Below are 26,165 nucleotides of genomic sequence, written 5' to 3'. Positions count from 1 at the left end.
ACTGTCTTGTCTTTTTTAACATGAGAAACATGCGCCACTTTACAGGCATATTATAGGCACCCCCCCCCACCCCCCCGGTACGAAATTTAAAGGAATATTACACTTTTATTGTTTTACTTTAAGCATTAAAATCACTGCTCCCGAAAAAATGGCCGTTTTAAAACTTTTTTTTGCATTGATACATGTCCCCTGGGGCAGGACCCAGGTCCCCAAACACTTTTTATGACAATAACTTGCATATTAACCTTTAAAATTGGCACTTTTGATTTCTCCCATAGACTTTTAAAGGGTGTTCCACGGCTTTCGAATTTGCCGCGAACACCCCAAATTGGCTGTCGCCGAATAGTGAACAATGTTCGAGTCGAACTCATGTTCGTCCCGAACATAAAGCCCATCCCTGTGTAACATTAAAATATTGCAACGACTGCCATTTTATGTTCTAGGGTTTCTAATATATATTTTTTAGAATGTTTGGGGGTTCTAGGTAATTTTCTAGCAAAAAATACTGATTTTGCCTTAAGCTACAAGTGTCAGGAAAAAGGTTTAGTTTTTAAAGAGGTTGTATGTCCCAAAAAAAAAAAACAAATAAAATTAAACCTGTATGACAAAGGCATAATGAGCTAGTATGTATCGCATATTAGCTCAATTTAAAAAAATACTTACCTTAGAACGTAGCCTCCGCAGCATCGCCCGGTCACCGCTGAGGGGGCTGACATGCGAGTGGCAGAAACCGCGATGACGTCACTCCCACGCATGCGTGCGGAAGCCTACAGTTCCGGCAAGCAGCTCTGAAGTTCCGGCACGATATTGTTATAGGCTTACCTGTAGGTAAAAATCACAAAGCGGAGTATATGCCCTGACACAAAAAAAACAAACCTGTAAGACAAAGGCATAATGAGCTAGTATGCACCGCATACTAGCTTATTATGAAATACTTACCTTAGAAACGAAGCGCCCGGACTGCCTCCCGGTCACTGCTGAGGGAGCTGACATGTTCCCTTGCCGTTTCTTCCTGGTTCACGGCTGTGAGTGGCTGGAGCTGTGATGACATGCGGGAGTCCTTGGTTCCGACAAGGTCTGGCACCATCTGTTGGACCTTCAGAGCGCTTGCGCCGCTGATGTCAGCGGCTGCATTCAAGTTGAATATCTCCCAAACTGTACAATTTTAGGAGATATTTATTTTACCTACAGATAAGCCTTATTATAGGCTTACCTGTAGGTAAAAATGTGCAAGCAGTGGTTAAACTGACTTCATTTACAAACTGAAGTTCATCCCTTTCTAAAAGGACTAAATGTTACATTGTATCTCTTCACTTATCTATCTATCTCTCAGCTAGGAATGTTGATAAACATTTGCCAACTTTTTGTTTTTTCACAGCTCGGCTCTGCACTGTTTATATAGAATTGCAGAAATGGCTGATTAGGGTCGTGAGGGGGGTTGAATCGAGATTTTGATTTTTTTTTTTTAACAATTAATCGTGCAGCTCTATTTCCCACAATGCATAAAAATGTGAAGCTCTTTTACAGGCATGAATTCTTAACCACTTACACTGTCAATACCAGACACTTTCATCCCCTTCCTGCCCATGCCATTTTTTTAGATTTCAGCGCCGTCACACTTTAAATGGCAATTACTCAGTCATGCAACACTGTACCCAAATTAAATTTTTAGAATTAAATTAAATTAAATAGAATCCACCTGTGTGTAATCAAGTCTCTGTATAAATGCACCTGCTCTGTGATAGTCTCAGTGTTCTGTTGAAAGCGCAGAGAGCATCATGAAGACCAAGGAACACACCAGGCTGGTCCGTAATACTGTTGTGGAGAAGTTTAAAGCCGGATTTGGATACAAAAAGATTTCCCAAGCTTTAAACATCCCAAGGAGCACTGTGCAAGCGATCATTTTGAAATGGAAGGAGTATCAGACCACTGCAAATCTACCAAGACCTGGCTGTCCCTCTAAACTTTCAGCTCAGACAAGGAGAAGACTGATCAGAGATGCAGCCAAGAGGCCCATGATCACTCTGGATGAACTGCAGAAAACTACAGCTGAGGTGGGAGAGTCTGTCCATAGGACAACAATCAGTCGTACACTGCACAAAGAGAGAGAGAGAGAGATATAGATATAGAGAGATATAGATATAGAGAGATAGATCTATCTATATCTCTCTATATCTATGTATGTATGTATGTATGTATATGTATGTATGTGTATATATATATATATATATATATATATATATATATATATATATATATATATAGCTATCTATCGATAGACATATAGATATCTATCTATCTATATCACACACACATATTTATTATAAAAAAATAAAATAAAAATTGGTCAGTCCTGATGTACTGACAGCTGCATTTCTTGAGGCCTAAAATGCCAGGACAGTACAAATAACCACCAAATGACCTCTTTTTGGAAAGTAGACAGTCAATTAATTAATTAATTAAAATTTTCGGGAGCTTTTCAGGCGCTTTTTTTAGCGTGAAAGCGCCTCAGTGTGAAAGGGGTCTAAGAGGCATGGTGATTTTTTTTCTTTTCTGGAGATGTAATACCTTTTTTTTTTTTTTTTTTTTTTTTTTTTTTTTTTTTGTCAACATTTTTTAGAAAATTTTTTTTGACAATTTTTTATTTATTTTTCACATCCGGTGACCAGCGCAGTACAGTGCTCTAGGGAGGTGATAACGATTTTTTTTTTTTACACTATGATTGCTTATTAGTGATGATTATGTTGTGATGTTATAAGCAATAATTTTTATGATTGTAATCCATTCATGTGCCATTGTGTACAGTTGTGATTCGCCACAGCTATCACGATACAGGTCTGCTGTGATTTTTCCTCTACCATGTGTTCACTGGGACAAATCACACTGATCACAATAATACACAATGTATAAAGGCCATTGTGTACAACAGACATGTGATCACTGTGATTTGGTCACAGCGATCACATGGTACCAGGGCCAGTCCGGTACAACTTTCTGTCAGAGTATGCTGCTGCGTGACCCCAAGGCAAGTGGGAGGACATCATATGAAGTCTTACTAGGATAATGATTTTGTGCACCCCTGGGCACCTCGTTGCTGTTCGCGTGTGTCAAAACGCATGGTGACAAAGTACCATGCATTTTTTTTTTTTTTTTTTTTTTCCAGAAGGTTCATGCACTTTTAGTGCAAAAATGCTCATGCTCACTGTTAGCGTAAAAAGTCCCTGCTAATTGTAGTAGAATGGCTGTTCCTGGGTATGACTAATATTTTATATCAGCACTGTTTTTGAATTCCTTTACTGAACTGAAAAATACCTGTTTACCTTTTTATTATGCTGTTTCAGTTTAATGAGGAGAATTTTTCAAAACTGGAGCAGACAGAATCTGGAGCATTTGTGTATGGCAACCAATCAGCTACTATATTTCATTTTAACACCTTAGCTGAAGATGGAAGCAGATTGGTTGCCATGCACAGTATCTCCAGATTCAGTCTGCTCCAGTTTTGATAAATTCCCCCAATGTATGATCGGTGTGTACAACTTTTGGATATTCCTCAATATAGTGAAGCTGGTTGCCTAATGCCAGTAGATCCTTCTTTTTTTTTTTTTTTTTTTTTTTTTTTGACACTCGTGTGGCTAGCAAAGTATTCAAGCACATACAGTACTCTACTCCACACTGAGCTGCGGGAATGAAGCTGGGCGAGTTCAGCTGAACTCACACGTTTTTACTCCCGCATGTCAGTCCCGATTTCGGTGGCAATTTCAGACATCTGTGTGGATTTCTGCACAGATGTCAATGGAAATCGCATCCCGAAATCACAAAAAGTAATACAGAAACTACTTTTTGAAATCGGTGCGGTGCTGCCGATTAGGACGGTGCCTTTGACTGCAATTGCCGCCGATTTGACATGTCAAATTGCATGTCAAAACGCACCAATGTGAACTAGGGCTGAAACGAGTCAACCTTGCTGTTAAAACACTATGGGTTCTCCTTGTTTTTTGGATTATTCATAAACCATCTACGAATTGTATCCAAGTTGTTTCAAGCTGCCGGACTTTTACTACTACTTCTACAGTTTTGGACGGTATGTGCAGCATTTGTCCTGGTGCGGACAACTATACTTTGTCCTGTTATTCCAATGTTTGAAAAATGAAAAACTAGAAAGCTGCAGGATCGCCACCATAATCACATTTATAATATAGAGAAGATGCATTCTACAAATGTGATGAGACAATTTTAATGATGTGCATGGAGGTGATCTCCCAGCCTTCCAGATATAGGGCAAAGGAAAGGTTATTGCCCTCCCTGAGGAGAGCAGGGCATGTGTTTAGGAAGTGAAGTCTTCTGGATAGTTACTTCCAAACAAGAATTCCAGGGAGCTTAAACTGAGTGGGATTTGACTAGGGTTTCCACCTCCTCCCTTTAAACCCGAACACATATGAATTACACAGGTACTGAGGCTAATTTAATGCAGATAAGCCACAGAACCTGTGTAATTAATATGTGTTCGGATTTAAAGAGATGAGGTGGCAACCCTAGATTTGACCCATTATTATGACAAGGTATACGCGGTATTCTGCCATAGTATGATGCAAGGTGTCTTGTGTTGGGATTCTCGTGGATCTTTTTATGTGCAGTTTTTTTGTATACAGTGCCTTGAAAAAGTTTTCTTACCCCTTGAACTTTTTCACATTTTTGTCACGTTGCAACCAAAAAGTGGCACATAATTGTAAAGTGAAATGAAATTGATTAAATGGTTTTCAAATTTTTTTTTTTTTTACAAATAAATATCTAAAGTGTCGCGTGCGATTGTATTCGGCCCCCCTGAGTCAATACTTTGTGGAACCACCTTTCGCTGCAATTACAGTTGCAAGTCTTTTTAGGTATGTCTCTACCAGCTTTGCACATCTAGAGTGAAATTTTTGCCCATTCTTCTTTGCAAAATAGCTCAAGCTCTTTCAGATTGGATGGAGAGCGTCTGTGAACAGCAATTTTCAAGTATTGCCACAGATTATTTCGTGTTAGTAGAAGTTTGAGTGTTGATTTGTGCTTTTATTTTCGCGTTTTTCATTTAGCGCTTTTCAGTTCGTTTCTGAACGGCCGTTCGTCAACCAGACATGTTGCGGAATCGGAGGAGATAACGTGTTATTTATTATTGGCTTTGGAGTTATTGCTTTGACATTATTTTTTTGGTTGTTGATTTGATTTGGTATATTTTCTATATTTTTGGATGCATAGAATGCACTTTTTTGTTAAGTTCTATTGGCAGATAGCATGTCTAAATTTTTTTTTTTTTTTTTTTTTTTTTTTTAATGCAGAATAAAAAAATTGTGGAGAATAATACTTGGCTATGTGTTTTACTTCAAATGACAGTTTGGGAGTAGGCAGTTACATTTTAAAAAATACAATGTAAAATTGACAAGGGACACCAACTTTGTATTTTTGTTCTTAAAAACTAGTGGATAATGGTGTTGTGGTAACTTGCACAAATAAAAAAAAAACAAAAAAAAAACCATAATAATATTATTCTTGATATCACTAGGAAAAAAAAGCCTTTGAAAATTTGTTTGCAGTAACTCCATCAGTATCACCAGCAATACAGTTTCATTATTATCCCGTTAAAGAAGAAGAGAATTGTGTGCTGCATTTGGAGATTTCATAATTTGCCACGTCACAAATGTTAATTCTCCATTACAAACGCTAGTTTACAAGACCGACCGATTCTGCTTCCGAGCATGCGTGTTTGCACTTTGGACTTTTGTCCGACGGACTTGTGTACACACAATCGGAAAATCCAACAACACACATTTGTTGGCGGAAAATTTGAAGACATGCTAGCCAACATTTGTTGGGGGAAAGTCCGACAACAATTGTCCAATGGAGCATACACGCGGTCGGATTTTCTGCCAACAGCCTGACATCCAACATTTCCCGTCAGAAAATCCGATCGTGTACGGGGCTTTAGATTGCCCTGTATTTGGCTCCATCCATCTTCCCATCAACTCTGACCAGCTTCCCTGTCCCTGCTGAAGAAAAGCATCCCCACAACATGATGCTGCCCCACAACATTAGTTTTCTGCCTCACATAGCATTTTGCTTTTAGCCCAAAAAGTTCAATTTTGGTCTCCTGACCAGAGCACCTTCTTCCACATGTTTTCTGTGTCCCCAACATGGCTTTTTGCAAACTGAAAATGGGACTTCTTATGGCTTTCTTTTAACAATGGCCTTCTTGCCACTCTTCCATAAAGGCCAGATTCAACCATCTGAGCTGTGGATCTCTGCAGCTCCTCTAGAGTTACCATGGGCCTCTTGGCTGCTTCTCTGACTAATGTTCTTGCCCAGCCTGTCAGTTTAGGTGGACAGCCATGTCTTAGCAGGTTTGCAGTTGTGCCATACTGTTTCCATTTTCAGATAATGGATTGAACAGTGCTCCGTGAGATGTTCAAAGTGTGGGATATTTTTATATAACCTAACTCTGCTTTAAACTTCTCCACAACTTTATCCCTGACCTCTCTGGTGTGTTCCTTGACCTTCATGATGCTGTTTATTCACTAAGGTTCTCTAAAAAAAACTCTGAGGGCTTCACAGAACAGCTATATTTATACTGAAATTAAATTACACACAGGTGGACTTCTGAAGGCAATTGATTCCACTATATTTTAGTTGGGGGTATCCAAGTAAAAGTGGCTGAATACAAATGCACGCCACACTTTTCAGATATTGTTTTGTAAAAAATTTTGAAAACCATTTATCATTTTCCTTCCACTTTACAATTATTATGTGCCACTTTGTGTTTGGTCTATCACCTAAAGTCCCAATAAAATACATTTACGCTTTTGGTTATAACATGACCAAAATGTGGAAAGTTTCAAGGGGTGTGAATACTTTTTTCAAGGCACTGTAGATGTAGTTTTGACTTGTTGTGCACATATATTTTGTTTAATCTCCACCACCTACATGATTAATATTGTATGGATTGTAGGAGAGGGAGATCCATGTGTAGTGCAGGTTATATTTACTATACATACAGGTTCCTTTGTTGTTTTATGTTTTTGATCCATGTTCTGCTTGCTTATGTATTTTTGGGTAAAAACCTTATGTGCATGTATATCAGGAGGAAAGCTTAGGCAGGTTAGGAGTAAGCACTTAGGGGACTTTCACACTGAAGTGCGGGGGCATCGGCAGTTTTATCGTCCTCTTAGAGGCGCTTTTCGCCTGCTGTCGGGTAGAGCTGCACAATTAATCGTTAAAAAATCGTGATCTCGATTCACCTCCCCTGAGGATCTCTCCTGCTGAGTTTGCCGATTCTTTCATATAAACAAGTGGAGAGATTATCTGCTCACTCAGCTGTCAAAAGAAAGCATCAGGCAGTCTGCCAAGTTTAGAACTTGAAACATTGTAACCAACTTCCTTCTTAGATCAAAGATATAGAACTTCTCTGTGTAAACAAATAACCTGGGCAATCTGCCAAGTTTTAAACCAGGTGTAAATGCAGGAAGTTTAACCACTTAAAGTCTAAATCTTTTTCTGACACTTCTTTCTCAAGTTAAAATCAATATTTTTTGCTAAAAAAAATTACTTGGAACCCCCAAATATTATATAAAATGGCAATTGCTTTAATATTTTATGTCACACTGTATTTGCCCAGCTTTCAAATGCAATTTTTTGGGAAAAAATACACTTCAATAAATAAAAAAAAACGAAACAGTAAAGTTAGCACAATTTTTTTTTGTTTGTTTTAATGTGAAAGATGATGTTACGCCGCGAGAATCGTGAGAGAATCGTGATCTATCCTCTAAGCAAAAAAATCGTGATTCTCATTTTAGCCAGAATCGTGCAGCTCTACTGTCGGGGCGCTTTTAACCCCCCCCCCCGCTAGCGGCCGAATAAAGGGTTCAAAGCGCTGCATCGATGCTGTCCATTAATTTCAATGGGCAGGGGTGCTCCGTGCTCCTAAAGAGCCTTTAAAGATGTCGCTGGCAGGACTTTTTTTTCCTTTAACGTCCCGCAAGCGCACTGCTCCAGCTGTAGCACCTGTAAAGCGCCTCAGTGTGAAAGTAGCCTAACACGGCACGAAATGCATCAACCATGTTTCCTTACACACCCCCCCCCCACGCTCTGAGTGCATTGTTTTTATGGATTAAAATGCCTAATAAAGTGGATCTCTTCAAGGTGTGCAGCTGGCCGTTTTTTTGTCTTCCTTGACAGGAAAATTCCAGTCGATCCTGTCAAAAATCTTGTGTCTGAACTTCTTGTGCACGGAAATTAAATTACCAACCAAGTTGTCAATTTTCTTTGCTATCTTCTGTGAACTACAGATCCTCTCTCCTCTATATAATGGAGATGAGGAAAGGGGAAGGTGTTTGTATTCCACTTTACCTTTCCAGTTGGAAAATTATTGGCTGAACAGAGACCTGCATCCTATCAAATGTAGTAACTATACGGCTGCCTGAGTATAATAGCCAGCTGTGGTGATTTCTCCATTCCATCTGTTGGCGGGCCACATAACAATACCTTAAGCTCTTTCTGAGATCAGGACTGCTGTGGATGAATTTCTATAAAGTAATGTTTGTTCTAATATCATGTTTGTCCCATATAAATAAATCAGACATCCCAAGTCTCCCACAAGGTGCGGGAGTCTCCCACATTTCTGCGTCAGCTCCCGCACACCTGCAAGCACCTCCCGATATCCCGGGAATGATCGGTGCGGCAGAAGAAACAAATGAACACCGATCTCCCTGTATAGGTTCTTAGCTGACAGCCGCTTCTTCTCTCCCTCCCTGGGCTGTCAGCTAAAAATCTATACAGGGAGATTGGTGTTCACAGCTGTTCCCCGCTGTTCCCTGTGTGCTGCTCCTCTGATCCCCTGTCCTCCTTCGCCCCCTCCGTGTCCTCCTCTGCCCCCTCCCCTTGTCCCCCTGCAGCCAGCTTGCCTCCTCTCCTGCCAGCTGAGGGGGACCTGTCAGGATGGAAAGCAGAGGAAGGGGCTGGGTAAATGTCATTTACCGACCCCTTCCTTTTCTGAATTGGACACAGTGAGTGAGATCACTCCTGTGTCCTGTGATAACTGAGCAGAGTAAACTGTGTGATTACTCTGCTTCAGTTTATTTATGGACAGGAGCCTCTTCTCCATTCATCTAAAGTGCAGAGAAAAGGACTAGGGAATCTGGGTCCTCAATCCTTTGTCTCAAAGGAGAGATGTCAGGGGTCTATTTAGACCCCTGATATTTCACCAAAGCCCCCCAAAAATATTAAAAAATTATTGTTAAATTCAACTGTAAAATAAAATAAACTGACACCACTCCCCCTTGCCCTACCAACACTATCCACTGCCTCAACCCCCTCACCCCAAAAAATTGTAAAAAAAAAATAAAAATCAGTATGTAGAAATAAACTACTGACACCATCCACTGCCACATACCTCTACCGCCATCCGTATAAGCACTGTGAAAAAAAATATTGAAAAGGATTTATGCGGCCGTGGAGTGCCACCTCCCTGAAATTAGTTTTTGCATGTTGGTTGCATGTCTGATAAATAAAATGAATGTCTTGGACAATGAAATGTCAATGGCTTTTTCTGTAATATTATTAATAGTGTAAATGCAATGTGTACTAATTTCCCAACAGGTTGCAGATTACATTCCTCAACTGGCAAAATTTAGCCCGGATCTCTGGGGTGTTTCCATTTGTACAGTGGATGGTCAAAGGTAAAGTGTATTATTTTATTGCTATTATCAAGTTACAACATGTTTTTATTAATACTTTCTGTTCCATTCCAGAATAGAGGAGACCTTCTGTGTTTACAGTACACAAGAACAAATTACCTATAAATTGGCATTTAAAATTGAGAGCAAGTGGTGGGACTTCAAATAAAGTCCCACCACTTGCTCTCAATTTTAATCAGTGATAGGGATGGAGGCAGTTACCCCTTTGGTTTCTGCCTCATTTAAAGTCCCAAAATTCCTTCTCTTCTCATTTATTTCAGGTACTTATATAGTGCCGTCAATTTATGCAGCGCTTTACATATACATTGTACATTCACATCAGTCCCTACCCTCTAGGAGCTTACAATCTAAGGTCCCTAACTCACATTCATACATACTAGGGACAATTTAGACAGGATCCAATTAACCTACCAGCATGTCTTTGGAGTGTGGGAGGAAACCGGAGTACCCGGAGGAAACCCACGCAGGCACAGGGAGAACATGCAAACTCATTATAAATTAGCGCTGGTGCTGTGTTTTATTTAACCACTTCCTGACCGGCACACGCCGATGTACGTCGGCAGAATGGCACTGCTGGGCAAATGGACGTACCTGTAAGTGCCATGCCAGAGCTTTCTTTTGGTTGTATTTGATCACCTCTGCGGTTTTTATTTCTTGCGCTATAAACAAAACAAAAGTGACAAGTTTGAAAAAAACACAATATTTTTTACTTTTTGCTATAATAAATATCCAAATTTTCTTTTTTTTTTTTAAACAAATTTTTTCCTCAGTTTAGGCCGATACGTTTTCTTCTACATATTTTTGGTAAAAAATATCGCAATAAGCGTATATTTATTGGTTTGCGCAAAAGTTATAGCATCATATAAAATCACAAAACAATCACCCTGTGTCAATAAACAATATTAAATAAAGTCCATAGGTAGATGAACACCGTGAATGATGTGCGGGTTCCTTAGAATATTCACCAAATCACACGTGACAGTGATTCCTCTCGCTTCAGATTCAAAACTCACTGGACAAAAATGCCTCACACTCTCGTGTTTTGGCATATAAGTGCGATAAACCTTGCACTCAGGTTTAAACGAGTGATCCAATTTCCATCCGTGTATGTGCCATTTCAATCCACATGTAAATGAAAAATGCACTAATAGTGTAGTAACGTAAAACCAGATTTAATAATCACGGTGTGCACTTCAAACATTACACTCACATAAAATCTCTTTAAAACGAGCAAACTTCACAACATCACATTACAATCCTCCTGTGTAAACGCCCAATACCAGATGCAGTAATGGTCACGGCGGACCCGAGGTATGCTGATAAGGTTCTCACCACCACTTGCTAATCCTCGCTATTCGGGCTTGGATCCCCGCTCTCAGACTCAATCCAGCGCGTCCTCCGTCACACGCTGTTACAGATGGATGCCGTACAGCCACGCCCCGACATGTTTCGTCATACCTGACTTACTCATGGGATTGGCTATGCGGTACGGCACCTCCTACTCTTATACCCCTTACGTCAGTCCCGGCTAAAGGATACGTAACTATCAGCTCCGCTCACCAGGTGTCCCCACAACCACAATACATCTCGTATTGAGCCGATCACAATCAACAGGAGAGGCAGATACATCTGAACACATATTTCTGAATATTACATCAGTACCGCCATATCCCATTATCGGTAATATGCGCCGGAGATCAGCAAATTAATTAAAATTAAATAAAATCATTTATAAATGATAAAATACATATATCTCACATGTAAGTTAATCTATAGTAATCTAGTCAAGAACTGATTAATCCAGTCAATCTCAATATTTTTTAAAAAAACATTAGAAGTGTTAAAAAGAATACATATATGTGTGTGCATATACAATCCAACATAGCACTACTCTTCTGCAAAGTGTTTACTATCCCATACCAAAATTAATGATATGTATAGGACACCCCCTAGGTGTATAGCATATAATTAAATCACTTTTAACCCTAGTGTTTATGAGCACAAATTCTGCTTAAGAACCCCATCCCATATACCCCATGGGCACAAAGGAGCAATATAATGGAATGAATCTATATGTGAAAACATCACATATAGTGCGCCTCCTACTGAGTGTCCTCACTATCAGATCTTCAAACACTTATTATAATATGCTTAATGTCACTGCCCGCCAAGACAAAAAAAAAATACAATAGGGACTCCAATGATTTTAAAACTAATACAGTTTATTTATGGCAAAGTCTAAATACTGAGAATGCTGAGACCAGCAGTGGGAATAAAGAACAAGTATTAATTAAGACCACCTCATACCAGGATCAAAAGAAAAATATGATAAATAAGGGTCCAATCAATAGAGGTGAACCAGCTGGCCCTAATTACACTCGTAATGCCAATACCCCATTGATTAGGAAAAATCACTATAGTGAACAATACCATTCACCAGGTCCATCAAGACCAACCAATGGGGGATACCCACAATACTACAACTATCAATCACCCTGTCCACTCCAACAGACGTGGGGGGATGGTGGACCGGATGAGTACCCTCAATGGGAATATCAACAGGGGCATCATTACCCTCCCCCAGGCCTGAATCTGGCAACTATTTGCCGCTTTATAATAGGTATCAGCCTTTACATGAGGAAGAATATAGGACATACTACCAACAGGAGCCTTTTTTGGGACAACGTGGGAGGAGGGGAAGGGGAGGGGGAACACCGAGAAGGAATACGTACCCAGTAAATCGGATTGGGGACAGAAATGGACCACCACAGTATCCATGCAGAGATATCATACCCTTCCAAAGAGAAGAAGGGGATGTAGAGCAGGGAAACACAAACAACTCAAGAAAAAGAATGAGGGACACTTGGATACAGGAATATACAACCTTAGCGATGTTGAATTGAATGAAAAAGAATTGAACATACTGCAGTCGGGCTTGAAATGTGCACCAAGAGAGGATGAACAAATTTGAAATATATATAGACACGCACAAATTTATCAGAACTTTAAACATGAAAAAATACTTCTTAAATCATCCTGTAGAATCAGGGATTAGAGCCAATAAAGTGGTAAATAGAATAGATAGCGGATTGAAAAATAAATCGATCTTCAACCCCCAGTTATCGAATAACCATTTTATTGAAGTATTTAAACATTTGGTCTTGAGAGATATTGAAGAACTTCCCATAAAAAAGAGGGTAACCCAGGATACATTAGAGACGGTTTGAAATCCCTGGAGGATAAGAAAAATATAATTATCCGACCAGCGGATAAGGGGGGTGGGGTAGTCCTTATGAACAAAACTTTTTACCATAACCAGCTCATGGAACTTTTGGGGGATAGGATCACATATAAAAGATTGGGATCCGATCCAACAGAAATGTATGTTACTGTTGAATGCATTGGTTGAATGGGGTTACCACATCAATGCATTAAATATTAAAGAAAAACGTTATCTTATGCCGTCTGCATGCAGGATCCCAGTGATCTATACGCTACCGAAAATTCACAAGAATACACAGGTACCACCAGCACGACCAATTGTGAACGGGATCGGGTCAATAACTGCAAGATTAGGAGAGTATTTGGATAGATTTCTCCAGCCCAGTGTCAAAATAACTAGGGCCTATCTAAAAGATACATCAGATCTTTTGCAGCATTTGAAAATGGTGGTGATTGACCCTGATGTAGAAACTTATCTGGCGACTGCTGATGTATCCTCACTGTACACTATTATACAGCACGAGGATGCACTACTGGCGTTAAATTGGGCGCTGAGTAGGAGGGATGATATTCCCCACATGCAGAAACAGTTTTTGGGACATGTTTTGGACTTCTGCATGTCCCATAACTATTTATTTTTGGTATCATGGATTTTTCTTCTCACAGCAGGTTGGGGTGGCTATGGGAGCAAAATTTGCTCCCAGCCTCGCCAACCTGTTTATGGCAGAGTGGGAGGATAGGCGCGTGTTCAGTATATTGAGGCCCCAATTGAAGTTCTACCATCGCTTCATAGACGATCTCATGTTTATATGGGAAGGGTCGAGGGAGTAGGTGGTTGAATTCTTGGAAGTCCTGAACAACAACCCCAATAACATCAGATTAGATTATCAGATCAGTGACACCACTTAACTTTCTTGATGTAACTATTGAAAAGAAATTGAATGGGTTGAGCACTAAAATATACTTCAAGCCGACGGATCGCAATAGCTACTTGACAATTAGTAGTGGACATCATCCTACTTGGATCCAAAATATACCTAAGGGACAAATATTGAGAGTGCGACGAAATTGTACTGAGCTGGCGGGCTATCACACGCAGGTTAAAGTTTTGAAAGATACATTTTTACAAAAAGGTTATCAAGAACAGATGCTGGATAAAACCATACAGGAGATAGCTGATATTTCTAGAGATCAGTGCTTCAGGAAGAAGCAACCATCTGGGGGTACTGATCAACATCAAATGAGGTTTACAACTGGCTTTCATTTTCAATATAGGGATGTGGAAGCCATTTTCAAAAAACATTGGCACATTTTGAGCAGAGACAGGCAATTGGGAGAAATTTTACCCACACTACCCAAATTTATTTATAGGCGAGCTCCCAGTTTTGGGGACCGGGTGGTTAAAAAAAAATCTTAGATCCACCTGGCCAACAAACTCTAAGCATTGATTTAAAAGGGTTTTATCCATGCAGAAAATGTGTATGTTGTAGGACTGACTTTGTTCGGACATTCCGACAACAAAATCCGACAACAAAATCCTAGGATTTTTTCCGACGGATGTTGGCTCAAACTTGTCTTGCATTCACACGGTCACACAAAGTTGTTGGAAAATCCGATCGTTCTAAACGCGGTGACGTAAAGCACGTACGTCGGGACTATAAACGGGGCATTGGCCAATAGCTTTCATCTCTTTATTTATTCTGAGCATGCGTGGCACTTTGTCCGTCGGATTTGTGTACACACGATCGGAATTTCTGACAACAGATTTTGTTGTCGGAAAATTGTATATCCTACTCTCACTTTTTCATATTAAAGTGCACTCCACCAGGGCTGTTAGTGCTTCTTGGGCAGTGCATCACCAAGCCTCCATGACTCTGATCTGCAAGGCCGCAACTTGGTCTTCAGTCCATACATTTACCAGATTCTATCAAGTAGATGTAAAAGGTCATGAGGATATCACTTTTGGGCGCAGTGTACTGCAGGCTGCAGTATAAGTCCTCTAGTCTTTGGTGCCCTACTTTTGTTGTGTCTCCCTCCCTTCAGTTGGCATTGCTATGGGACATCCCACATAGTAACTACTATGGCTCTGATGAATTTCCATCCATCTATGGTTTGTTTTACTATGTAGTAAGAAGGCCTATCTAGACAATCTGCTCTGTTTATATCCAGTCAGGCCCTTACACTAAATAATTGTAGACTGTACATATTACAATATGTGTGCTCAGCTTAACATTTACCATGTTCTGTAAGTTAACTGGATTGTACAGAATTTTTGTGTTGGCCAATAATTTTATTTTCTAGTTCTTTCTTTGTAGACATAAGACAAACGATATTGGGTTTATGAACTGAAATTAACATTTATGCCTGGTTATATAAAATGTGGACTTCCTTTTTTTTAATAGGCATTCAGTGGGTGATACCAAAGTACCATTCTGCCTACAATCTTGTGTGAAGCCTCTGAAATATGCCATTGCGGTGAATGACCTTAGTACAGAATATGTACACCGATATGTTGGGAAAGAACCCAGTGGATTACGGTTTAACAAACTATTTCTGAATGAAGATGGTAAGCAGTGATGTTTGTGTTCATGTTGGATGTTAACGTGTTTGATGTGACCTGTATTGCCCTCCGTTTCCTTCATTTTCTTACTAAACTGTCTTTATGTAGACATAAGTGTGTGATATACAACAACCATGCTCCTCTCTCCCTAAAGCAGTAATTTTTGCACTTTACACCCAACTAGCAATCCTGTTTCATTGTCCTTAATCCAGTAAACTGATTAAAGTTGAAACCCTATTGGTTTACTGTGGGCTACTGCATTTTGGACATAATTGTTACACTTTACCCCTGACAGAATGCACTTTTTTAGGAACCCTTTACCTGGAAAGCATGTGGTCTGCCATTCCTGACCGCTCTTCCTGAAAATACAAGTTCCCTGCTTTGCTGAGCAGGTGCTCTTCACTGACCTGCATGTTTTTGGTAAGTGATTAAGAAAGTATTGAAGTCCGAGGTGGACAGGTAGCTAGCATATTCAGAAGATGGTCAGTATTGGCAGCCTTCATAAATTTCCCAATACAATTCTCTTTCACATACAGTGGGGCAAAAAAGTATTTAGTCAGCCACCAATTGTGCAAATTCTCCCTCTTCAAAAGATGAGAGAGGCCTGTAATTGTCGTCATAGGTATACCTCAACTATGAGAGACAAAATGTGGAAACAAATCCAGACAATCATATTGTCTGAATTTTAAAAGAATTTATTTGCAAATTATGGTGGAAAATAAGTATTTTGTCAATATCAAAAGTTCATCTCAATACCTTTTTATATATCCTTTGTTGGCAATGACAGAGGTCAAACGTTTTCTGTAAGTCTTCACAAGGTTGTCACACACTGTTGCTGGTATGTTGGCCCATTCCTCCATGCAGATCTCCGGTAGAGCAGTGATGTTTTGGGGCTGTCGCTGGGCAAGACGGACTTTCAACTCCCTCCAAAGGTTTTCTATGGGGTTGAGATCTGGAGACTGGCTAGGCCACTCCAGGACCTTGAAATGCTTCTTACGAAGCCACTCCTTCGTTGCCCGGGCGGTGTGTTTGGGATCATTGTCATGCTGAAAGACCCAGCCACGTTTCATCTTCAATGCCCTTGCTGATGGGAGGAGGTTTGCACTCAAAATCTCACGATACATGGCCCCATTCATTCTTTCATGTACACAGATCAGTCGTCCTGTTCCCTTTGCAGAGAAACAGCCCCAAAGCATGATGTTGCCACCCCCATGCTTCACAGTAGGTATGGTGTTCTTTGGTTGCAACTCAGCATTCTCTCTCCTCCAAACACGACGAGTTGTGTTTCTACCAAACAGCTCTACTTTGGTTTCATCTGACCATATGACATTCTCCTAATCCTCTTCTGGATCATCCAAATGCTCTCTAGCAAACCTCAGACGGCTCCGGACATATGCTGGCTTAAGCAGGGGGACAGGTCTGGCACTGCAGGATCTGAGTCCCTGGCGGCGTAGTGTGTTACTGATGGTAGCCTTTGTTATGTTGGTCCCAGCTCTCTGCAGGTCATTCACTAGATCCCCCCCGTGTGGTTCTGAGATTTTTGCTCACCGTTCTTGTGATCATTTTGACCCCACAGTGTGAGATCTTGCGTGAAGCCCCAGATCAAGGGAGATTATTAGTGGTCAGTTGATTGCTGCTTGCCTATTGCAGATTCAGTCTTCCCAGCCTGGTGCAGGTCTACAATTGTGTTTCTGGTGTCCTTCGACAGCTCTTTGGTCTTCACCATAGTGGAGTTTGGAGTGTGACTGTTTGAGGTTGTGGACAGTTGTCCTTTATACTGATAACAAGTTCAAACAGGTGCCATTAATACAGGTAATGAGTGGAGGACAGAGGAGCCTCTTAAAGAAGAAGATACAGGTCTGTGAGAGCCAGAAATCTTGCTTGTAGGTGACCAAATACTTATTTTCCACCATAATTTGCAAATAAATTCTTTCAAAAATCAGACAATGTGATTGTCTGGATTTGTTTCCACATTTTGTCTCTCATAGTTGAGGTATACCTATGATGAGAATTACAGGCCTCTCTCATCTTTTTAAGTGGGAGAACTTGCACAATTGGTGGCTGACTAAATACTTTTTTGCCCCACTGTATGCACAATTCCTCTCCTTTTTCCATGATGCATGATCCCAATGATTACTAAAACTAGAGACGTATGGATTCCTAAGGCTATTAGAGTTTTGAACTGTCATATGAAGTTTCTGTCCAAGGTGACAAGGGCAACCAAGGGGACTTTAGAGGCACTAGGAAGAGTGAATAATTCTCCATACAAACAATTCACAATGGCATATAAAATCACCAAAGTTTTAAACACGATTTTGATAAAGTATATTTCCACAGTATATTTAGATCGTGTATACACTATATTACCAAAAGTATTGGGACACCCGCCTTTTACATGAACTTTAATGGCATCCCAGTCTTAGTCCAATATTGCGTTGGCCCACTCTTTACAGCTATAACAGATTCAACTCTTCTGGGAAGGCTGTCCACATGGTTTAGGAGTGTGTATATGGGAATGTTTGACCATTCTTCCAGAAGCGCATTTGTAAGGTCAGGCACTGATGTTGAACGAGAAGGCCTAGCTTGCAGTCTCCGTTCTAATTACCTTAAAAGGTGTTCTATTGGGTTAAGGTCAGGACTCTGTGCAGGCCAGTCAAGTTCCTCCACTCAAAACTCGCTCATCCATGTCTTTATGTACCTTGTTTGTGCACTGGTGCGAAGCCATGTTGGAACAGGAAAGGTCCATCCCCAAACTGCTCTCATAAGGTTGAGAGCATGAAATTGTCTAAAATGTCTTGGTATTTTGACGCCTTAAGAATTTTCTTCACTGGAACTAAGGGGCCAAGCCCAACCTCTAAAAAACAACCCCACACCATAATCCCCCCCCCCCCCCTCCTGATTTGGGCCAGTGCACAAAGCAAGGTCCATAAAGACATGGATAAGCGAGTATGGGGCGGAGGAACTTGACTGGTCTGCACTGTGTCCTGACCTCAACCCGATAGAACACTTTTGGGATGATTAGAGCGGAGACTGCGAGCCAGGCCATCTTATTGACATCGGTGCCTGACCTCACAAATGCGTTTGTGAAAGAATGGTCAAACATTCCCATAGACACACTCCTAAACCCTGTGGACAGCCTTCCTAGAAGAGTTGAAGCTGTTATAGCTGCAAAGAGTGGACCAACTCAATATTGAACCCTACGGACTGTGTGTGTGTGTGTGTGTGTATATATATATAGATAGATAGATTTAGTGTGTGTGTGTGTGTGTGTGTGTGTGTGTGTGTGTATAGATCTTTCATCCAGTGCAGCACTGACATTTCTGAATTCTGAGTCATGGGGAAAGCAAAAGGATCTGCGGGAAAAGGTAGTTGAACTGTATAACACAGGAAAGGGATACAAAAAGATACCTAAGGAATTGAGAATGCCAAACTCTAATCAAGAAGTAGAAAATGAGGGGTTCTGTTGAAACCAAACCACGGTCAGGTAGACCAACTAAAATTTCAGCCAGAACTGCCAGGAAAATTGTTCGGGATGCAAAGAAAACCCCGCAAACAACTTCAGGTGAAATACAGGACTCTGAAAACATGTGGTTTCAAGATGCACAATAAGGAGGCACTTGAAGAAAGATGGGCTGCATGGTCGAGTCACTAAAAGAAAGCCATTACTACGCAAATGCCACAAAGTATCCCACTTACAATACGCCAAACAGCACAGAGACAAGCCTCAAACCTTTTGGCACAAAGTCATTTGGAGTGGTGAGACCAAAATTTAGCTTTTTGGCCACAACCATAAACGCTACATTTGGGGAGAAGTCAACAAGGCCTATGCTAAAAGGTACGGAAGTGGATCGCTGATGTTTTGGGGATGTGTGAGCTACAAAGGCACAGGAAATTTGGTCAGAATTATTGGCAAGATGAATGCAGTATGTTATCAAAAAATACTGGAGGAACATTTTGCATTTATCAACCAGAAAGCTGCGCATGGGACGTACTTGGACATTCCAACATGACAATGATCCAAAGCACAAGGCCAAGTCGACCTGTCATTGGCTACATCAGAATAAAGTGAAGGTTTTGGAGTGGCCATCTCAGGCTTCTGACCTCAATATCATTGAGCCACTCTGGGAGATCTCAAACGTGCAGTTCATGCAAGACAGCCCAAGAATTTACAGGAACTGGAGACTTTTTGCCAAGAGGAATGGGCAGCTTTACCATCTGAGAAGATCAAGAGCCTCATCCACAAATACCACAAAAGACTTCAAGCTGTCATTGATGTTAAAGGGGGCAATACACGATATTAAGAACTGGGGTATGTAAACTTTCAAACAGGGTCATTTGGGTAGTTTGTGTTGTCATTATGATTTAAAAAGAGTAAACAGTTGATTCGTAATAAATGGCTTCAGCCAAACACTAACCACAAGTGAAAGAAAAGCTTGTGTTATCCATAGTCTCTGAAAATTGGCCAAGAAATCATAAATTCTGTATGTAAACCTATGAGCACAACTGTGTGTGTGTATGTGTAATATATATATATATATATATATATATATATATATATATATATATATATATATATATATATATATATATATATATATATATATATAATAAATCTTGACCCATGTGCTTTACGTAAGCTTTTATAAGCATGAGTACACTATTCTGCTGCTGAAAGGAAGTTGATACTTAACAGTATCACAAAACAGATAGCACTTGACCCCATTTTATGGTTCCATTTCCTCTTATTGTTTACATGACACTTGAACATGTCAATTCAACAATTTGTGAAACTTTTCTGCTAATGTAGAACTTGACATGCCAGATTGTATCATGTTAGTGCCTTGAAGCTTGAGTACAAGAGAAAATGTTATCCTGCCAAGCTAAAACACATTATTTGCCATATTGATTAGAACCATGTGACTGCTGTTTTCCACTCTATGATGAATATAATGGTTGTAACAGGAAATAACAAGTTATGTGTGTGTGCTCAAGTGGCTTTGGAAGCGTTAATTTTTATGACATTGGAGCTCTCTAGTGCAGCCCGTGACATGACCATAGAGACACACATAATATTTGGTAACTGTAATGCTATGCAAAGCTGTCCGAAACTGTAGGCAATGATATAGAGATGGTCAAAAACTGTAGATGGGAAGTAGTCTGAAACAGAATATTTGTAAAGTTGTTGTAGACTGAGGAAATACGTCAAGCAACAGTATTATGCCCTGTACACACGGTCGGATTTTCCGATGGAAAATGTGTGATAGGACCTTGTTGTCGGAAATTCCGACCGTGTGTGGGCTCCATCACACATTTTCCATCGGAATTTCCGCCACACAAAGTTTGAGAGCAGGCTGTAAAATTTTCCGACAACAAAATCCGTTCTCGGAAATTCCGATCGTGTGTACACAAATCCGACGCACAAAGTGCCACGCATGCTCAGAATAAATTAAGAGACGAAAGCTATTGGCTACTGCCCTGTTTATAGTCCCGACGTACGTGTTTTACGTCACCACGTTCAGAACGATCGGATTTTCCGACAACTTTGTGTGACTGTGTGTATGCAAGACAAGTTTGAGCCAACACCCGTGGGAAAAAAAATCCATGGATTTTGTTGTCGGAATGTCCGATCAATGTCTGACCGTGTGTACAGGGCATAAGACTGAAGACATTACATAAGATGGCTAGGAATCGCATAAAAGCTCTAAATACAAAAAGTATTGCAGTTGTACTTTTATTGTGATCACTTAGGATATACATTGTAACGTTGTACTGTTTTGTTTTATTTGTTTTCTGTGAATCACGTAGTAGCAATCTATTTAGCTGCACCTATAACGGTTGATTTAATTAAGAATACCCCGTGATATAATATTGGCACAGGACACTTTATCGTTTTTGTCACATTGATTGCACAAATATTGAGAAAAAATTACAATTTTTTTTTTTTCCTTCTTCTGGTTTTTTAATTTTTCACCGTATACACCCATGCTGGTATTAACATAATAGGATTATTTAAGTGAGATGCACTCTTAATTATTTTTATGCACATACTTTTTGTATTTAGAGCTTTTATGCATTTTTTATCTTGAGATTTCCACCGTATGTGAGGGTAGGTGACAAGTTCTCCATCATAGTTAGTTATTTAATAGGTCTGCACTTTATTAGTAGAGTCTGTTCAACGATTAGCGCAGCACCAACCCCATCTGCTAGTTTACATCTACACCTGGGGCCAGGCTGGACCCCATTCGGTGCAAGCTGCTTCTCCTTCCCTATTACTACTGTTCCCTTTCTTACCACTGCATGGTAGCGCAGGAATAATTTACTGCTTATAGGAATCGCTGCTATTTGTGCTTAGTACAGCCCCTTAAAAAATACTTGTTCCTCATTTTAATATTTCTCTCTGCAAAATCCATTATAAAAAATATGAGTTAAAAATATATATTATTATATATATATATTTATTATAAAAATTGGTCAGTCCTGATGTACTGACAGCTGCACTTCTTGAGGCCCTAAAATGCCAGGACAGTACAAATAACCACCAAATGACTTCTTTTTGGAAAGTAGACAGTCTGAAGTATTTAAGGCCCTTTTCACACTGAGGCGCTTGTAAATTGCCAGTAAAACACTGAGCTCTTTTGAAGAGCCTTTCAGGCGCTTTTGAAGCGCTTTCCATTAATTTCAATGGAGAGAGACGTTTTTTCACATAGATAGATAGAGATAGAGATATATATATATATATGTGTGTGTGTGTGTGTGTGTGTGTGTGTGTGTGTGTGTGTGTGTGTGTGTGTGTGTGTGTGTGTGTGTGTGTGTGTGTGTGTGTGTGTGTGTGTGTGTGTGTATGTATGTATGTATATATATATATATATATATATATATATATATATATATATATATATATATATATATATATATATATATATATATATATGAGAGAGAGAGACTCTCTAGATGCCAATCTAAAGACTATTTTCCTTCACTGGCCTGAGTAAGTATCTAGGTAAGGAAAACACTGTCTACCCACACAATGGGTGGCAAAGGTCTGCATACGGCCCCAGGGTATTATGGGACCTTGGCCAATATGTATGCCTGTAAGAGCTGATACAGGGGAACTTCTGTATCAGACACCATACTGGTTAAGGCCTCGTTTACACAGGAGTACTATAGTGTGTCTGTCTGCATCGGGATGCACAGGTGTTCCATGCAGGCCATGCCATTCATTTCATTTGGGACGCAGTGGCTACATGGACACAGCTACTGCTTCCATTTTGACAACCATGCAGGTGCACAGCCCTGAATGAAGGTGAACGGCTGTCAGATGGGGAGCAGCTGCTGTGCCCCATTGAAATGAATAGGACAGCTGGCAAAAATTATCTCTGTAAATTCTTTGTTCTATTTTATGACTATCCAAGCTAAACAAAATCCAGCTTTATGCTTTATTTTTTTTCTCCTAAAGCACTGGGATATGCAGCTAGAACAGTATATGAAAAATCAGCCGAACCCATTTTCGAAAAACGAACGCTCGGCCATGAGCGCAAGCGATGTTGCCATCATGTAATGACTGATAAATCGTTCAGTGGACATAAATAAATAAATTCTTTGTTCGTTTTTTTTACATATACCTAGTGCAGACAATTCTGAAGGGAAACACATTAACCTTTCAATTTATAGTTCGTTAGGCAGAAAATTTCCAAACTTGTCCTTCGTTTTTTCGGCTCAAAAACGTCCAAACGATTATCGATTTTGTTCCCATTAACTGGCCGAAAAATGAACGAACAGTCTAAATGACCGAATTTCGGACGATTTTTCGTATAGTGTATGGCCAGCATAAGCAATGATCGCACTCACAGGTGCACTGTTGTGGCTTCCTATCCCTTCTAAAGTCCTAGCTGTATACAGCCCATAGAGACAGGAGGCAGTTACATTCGCAGAAGGTACTTTGATTTTAAAAACAACCTTTTTAATACATGCAGAATACCCTGCTTAATTTTTTAATTTTGGATTCACGTCTAATTTAAACCTTCTTTTGATAATCTCACCATAAAGGGCATTTTGAAATAATATGATGTTTACATCAAATCCTGTTTCAAGCCTCATCAAAAACTAAAGAAGCCTGTGCTAGTTTTGCTGAAAATACAGACTAGGAATATAGATGAAGAAATAGAGATTCTCACCAGGAAGAAGACTTTACTACTTGCAGTTACTGATTAGCAACTAGATAATGCACCTATGTGCTTACTTGTACGGTATACAAAAATGACGGTCTATGACTAGTCTAGCTTTCGTAGGTAATTGATATCTAGAATTGCCTTTGATGTATTGTATCATCTTTTTCCAGAGAAACCACACAATCCAATGGTGAATGCTGGGGCTATTGTGATCACTTCTTTAATAAAGGTATGTTTTATGTGATCAAGAATTTTCATTCATCTATGTGACAAAAGTAAACGCTTATGTGATTTTATTAGACTAAGGCCTCATGTATACTGCTGCTGGTAAACGGTCGTTTAGGAGCAGTAGGGGTTCACCTTCCATAATGGGCGCCCCAGCATTTCAGTGGTGTCTAACTGCACCCAAAATGGAGAATGGTCGGATAGTAGGAGTGGCTCATACGCTGAGTCCTCTACCCGCTGCATGAGTGCCTCATTCCCTAAACCCAGGTCGATACGAGAGAAGCCATCATGTGTTGCAGAGTAACATGAGTAGCATCTATCCTTTTCATGTCTCTCTCTCCATACATCCCGGAGTCCTATTTCCGTAAGCAGGGCAGCAAAGGCCGTCCTGCCAACTGTCTGTCTCATACTTCTAGGCCTCAAAGACTTTCTATCTTGGGAATTATCGAAGATATTGTTATAATCTCCCAGTGCTAGTACCGGGACATCCGGGTGTAAGGCCATAAATTGTGATAGACACCCAAGTGAAACTGATGAGAATGGTGGGGGTATATATATAGATGCAGTTATACATATTAATCCCTTAATTTTACATAGCAAAAAAACAAATTTTCCCTCCTTATCCACCCTCTGTTCTATGCATTCAAAGGAGACATCCGAGGAGAAATTATATTAACACCCCTTGAGTATGAAGTGTGCATGGAATGGAACTGTGTCGGGTATCTCCTTGAACGCAATAAATGAACAGAGTCTGGACACAAATGCGTTTCTTGTAAACAGATTATCTGAGGTTTCATTTTATCGAAGTATCTAAACATTGCACTTCTCTTATCTCTGTCTCTCAGCCCTCTCACATTCCATGTCATTAGAAGTAGGCCTTTTTTTTTTCCCCCCTTCTCCTTACTCATATAGGGAGTCGTACCAGTTCAAGTAATTATAAAACCAAAAACAACAACATAAACCAAAAGTCAAAATACAATTATCCTTCTGAATTTTATCTACCCCTTGGACCCCCTCAGTGTGCGGTACATATCTATGAACCTTCCTCTTAATCCCCCCACCTTCAGTGGTGAAACATAAAAAACATTTGTGGCTAAACTTGTATTTGTGATATTTTTCACTGTTCGTTGGTGTTATACCTCTCCCACCCACCCCTCCCTTACCTCCCTTACCTCCCTCACCTCCCTTACCTCCCTCACCTCCCTCACCTCCCTCCCCTCTCCTCCCCCTTTCCCGCCCCCATCCTCCTGCCTCACCCACCCCTTCTCCCTGCCCATCTGGGCCTACCCTAGGGGCTATATTTCTGACCTCACACTTACACTTATTCCCCAAACTGCACCGGCGTACCTTGCCCATGCCATACACTTCAATACCCCCTTTCCCCAGGGATCTCTATCTCACCCCCTCTCTGACCTTATTAGTGCTATTCATGTGTTTTAATTTTTGTGCTCATAAAAAAAAAATTATAATTTGTCGTGTCGGCTCAATGTATTCTAATAAGTGTATATCTAACCTTTACTGTTTTATATTCTATTCCTACTTCACTCCCTAGTTCGTATTTTACTTATTGTGATTTGTTTTTTTACTTATTTCTTGTTTCTTAGTATATAACCTATTGTCTCTATTTCCCCTCTCCCTTCCCTTCCCTTCTCCCCAGTACCTCAAGTGTCAAAAAAAAAAAAAAAAAAAAAAGATCTAATTAGTCTCTAGTCTCTCTTCTCCCATATTCCGTGTTGTTCTCTCATTGTTCTCCAACCATTCTTCCACACTTCGAGGGGAATCAAAAAAGAGTGTCCCATTCCTTGTAGTTATTCTCATACGGGCGGGGTACAATAATGCATAGTCCATCCTTTTTTGCTGTAACATACGTTTAATCGGCATATATGCCGCTCTGAGTTTTTGCAGGTCCGGAGAAAAGTCCTGATATAGTGAAATTCTTACCCCCCTATAGAGGATCTCTCCCATTTCTCTCGCCTTCCGAAGCAATGATACTTTGTCTCTGAAATTGAACATTTTCATGATTATGGGTCTTGGATACTTCTTGCCCTGACGGGGTTTAAAGGGGACTCGATGGGCACGCTCAATGCCAAAGAAAGGAGAGAAGGATATAGTCCCAAATGTCTCCTTAACCCATCCCTCCAGAAATTCTATAGGGTCAGATCCCTCGCTCCGTTCGGGCATGCCTATTACTCTTATATTGTTTCTCCGGTTTCTATTTTCTAGTTCATCTATTTTAGCTGATTGATTTTTTATGTATTTCTTCATATC

General features: G+C 40.1%; 1 protein-coding gene across 3 annotated transcripts in view; it reads left to right on the top strand.

Annotated features, from left to right (window-relative positions):
- Window positions 1–26,165, top strand: part of GLS (glutaminase) — a 210,391-nt gene that overhangs the window by 72,504 nt on the left and 111,722 nt on the right. For all 3 annotated transcript variants that reach the window (XM_073633167.1, XM_073633169.1, XM_073633168.1), the window contains exons 5-7: window positions 9,625–9,704; window positions 15,347–15,510; window positions 23,843–23,901. In XM_073633167.1, coding sequence (XP_073489268.1) covers window positions 9,625–9,704; window positions 15,347–15,510; window positions 23,843–23,901 — 303 coding nt within the window. The remainder of the gene's footprint in view (window positions 1–9,624; window positions 9,705–15,346; window positions 15,511–23,842; window positions 23,902–26,165) is intronic.

The sequence above is a fragment of the Aquarana catesbeiana genome, linkage group LG06 (assembly GCF_042186555.1).
Source record: "Aquarana catesbeiana isolate 2022-GZ linkage group LG06, ASM4218655v1, whole genome shotgun sequence".
NCBI classification, from domain to species: domain Eukaryota; kingdom Metazoa; phylum Chordata; class Amphibia; order Anura; family Ranidae; genus Aquarana; species Aquarana catesbeiana.
The sequence above is the reverse complement of the archived record's forward strand: the minus strand, read 5'-3'. Positions and strand labels throughout refer to the sequence as shown.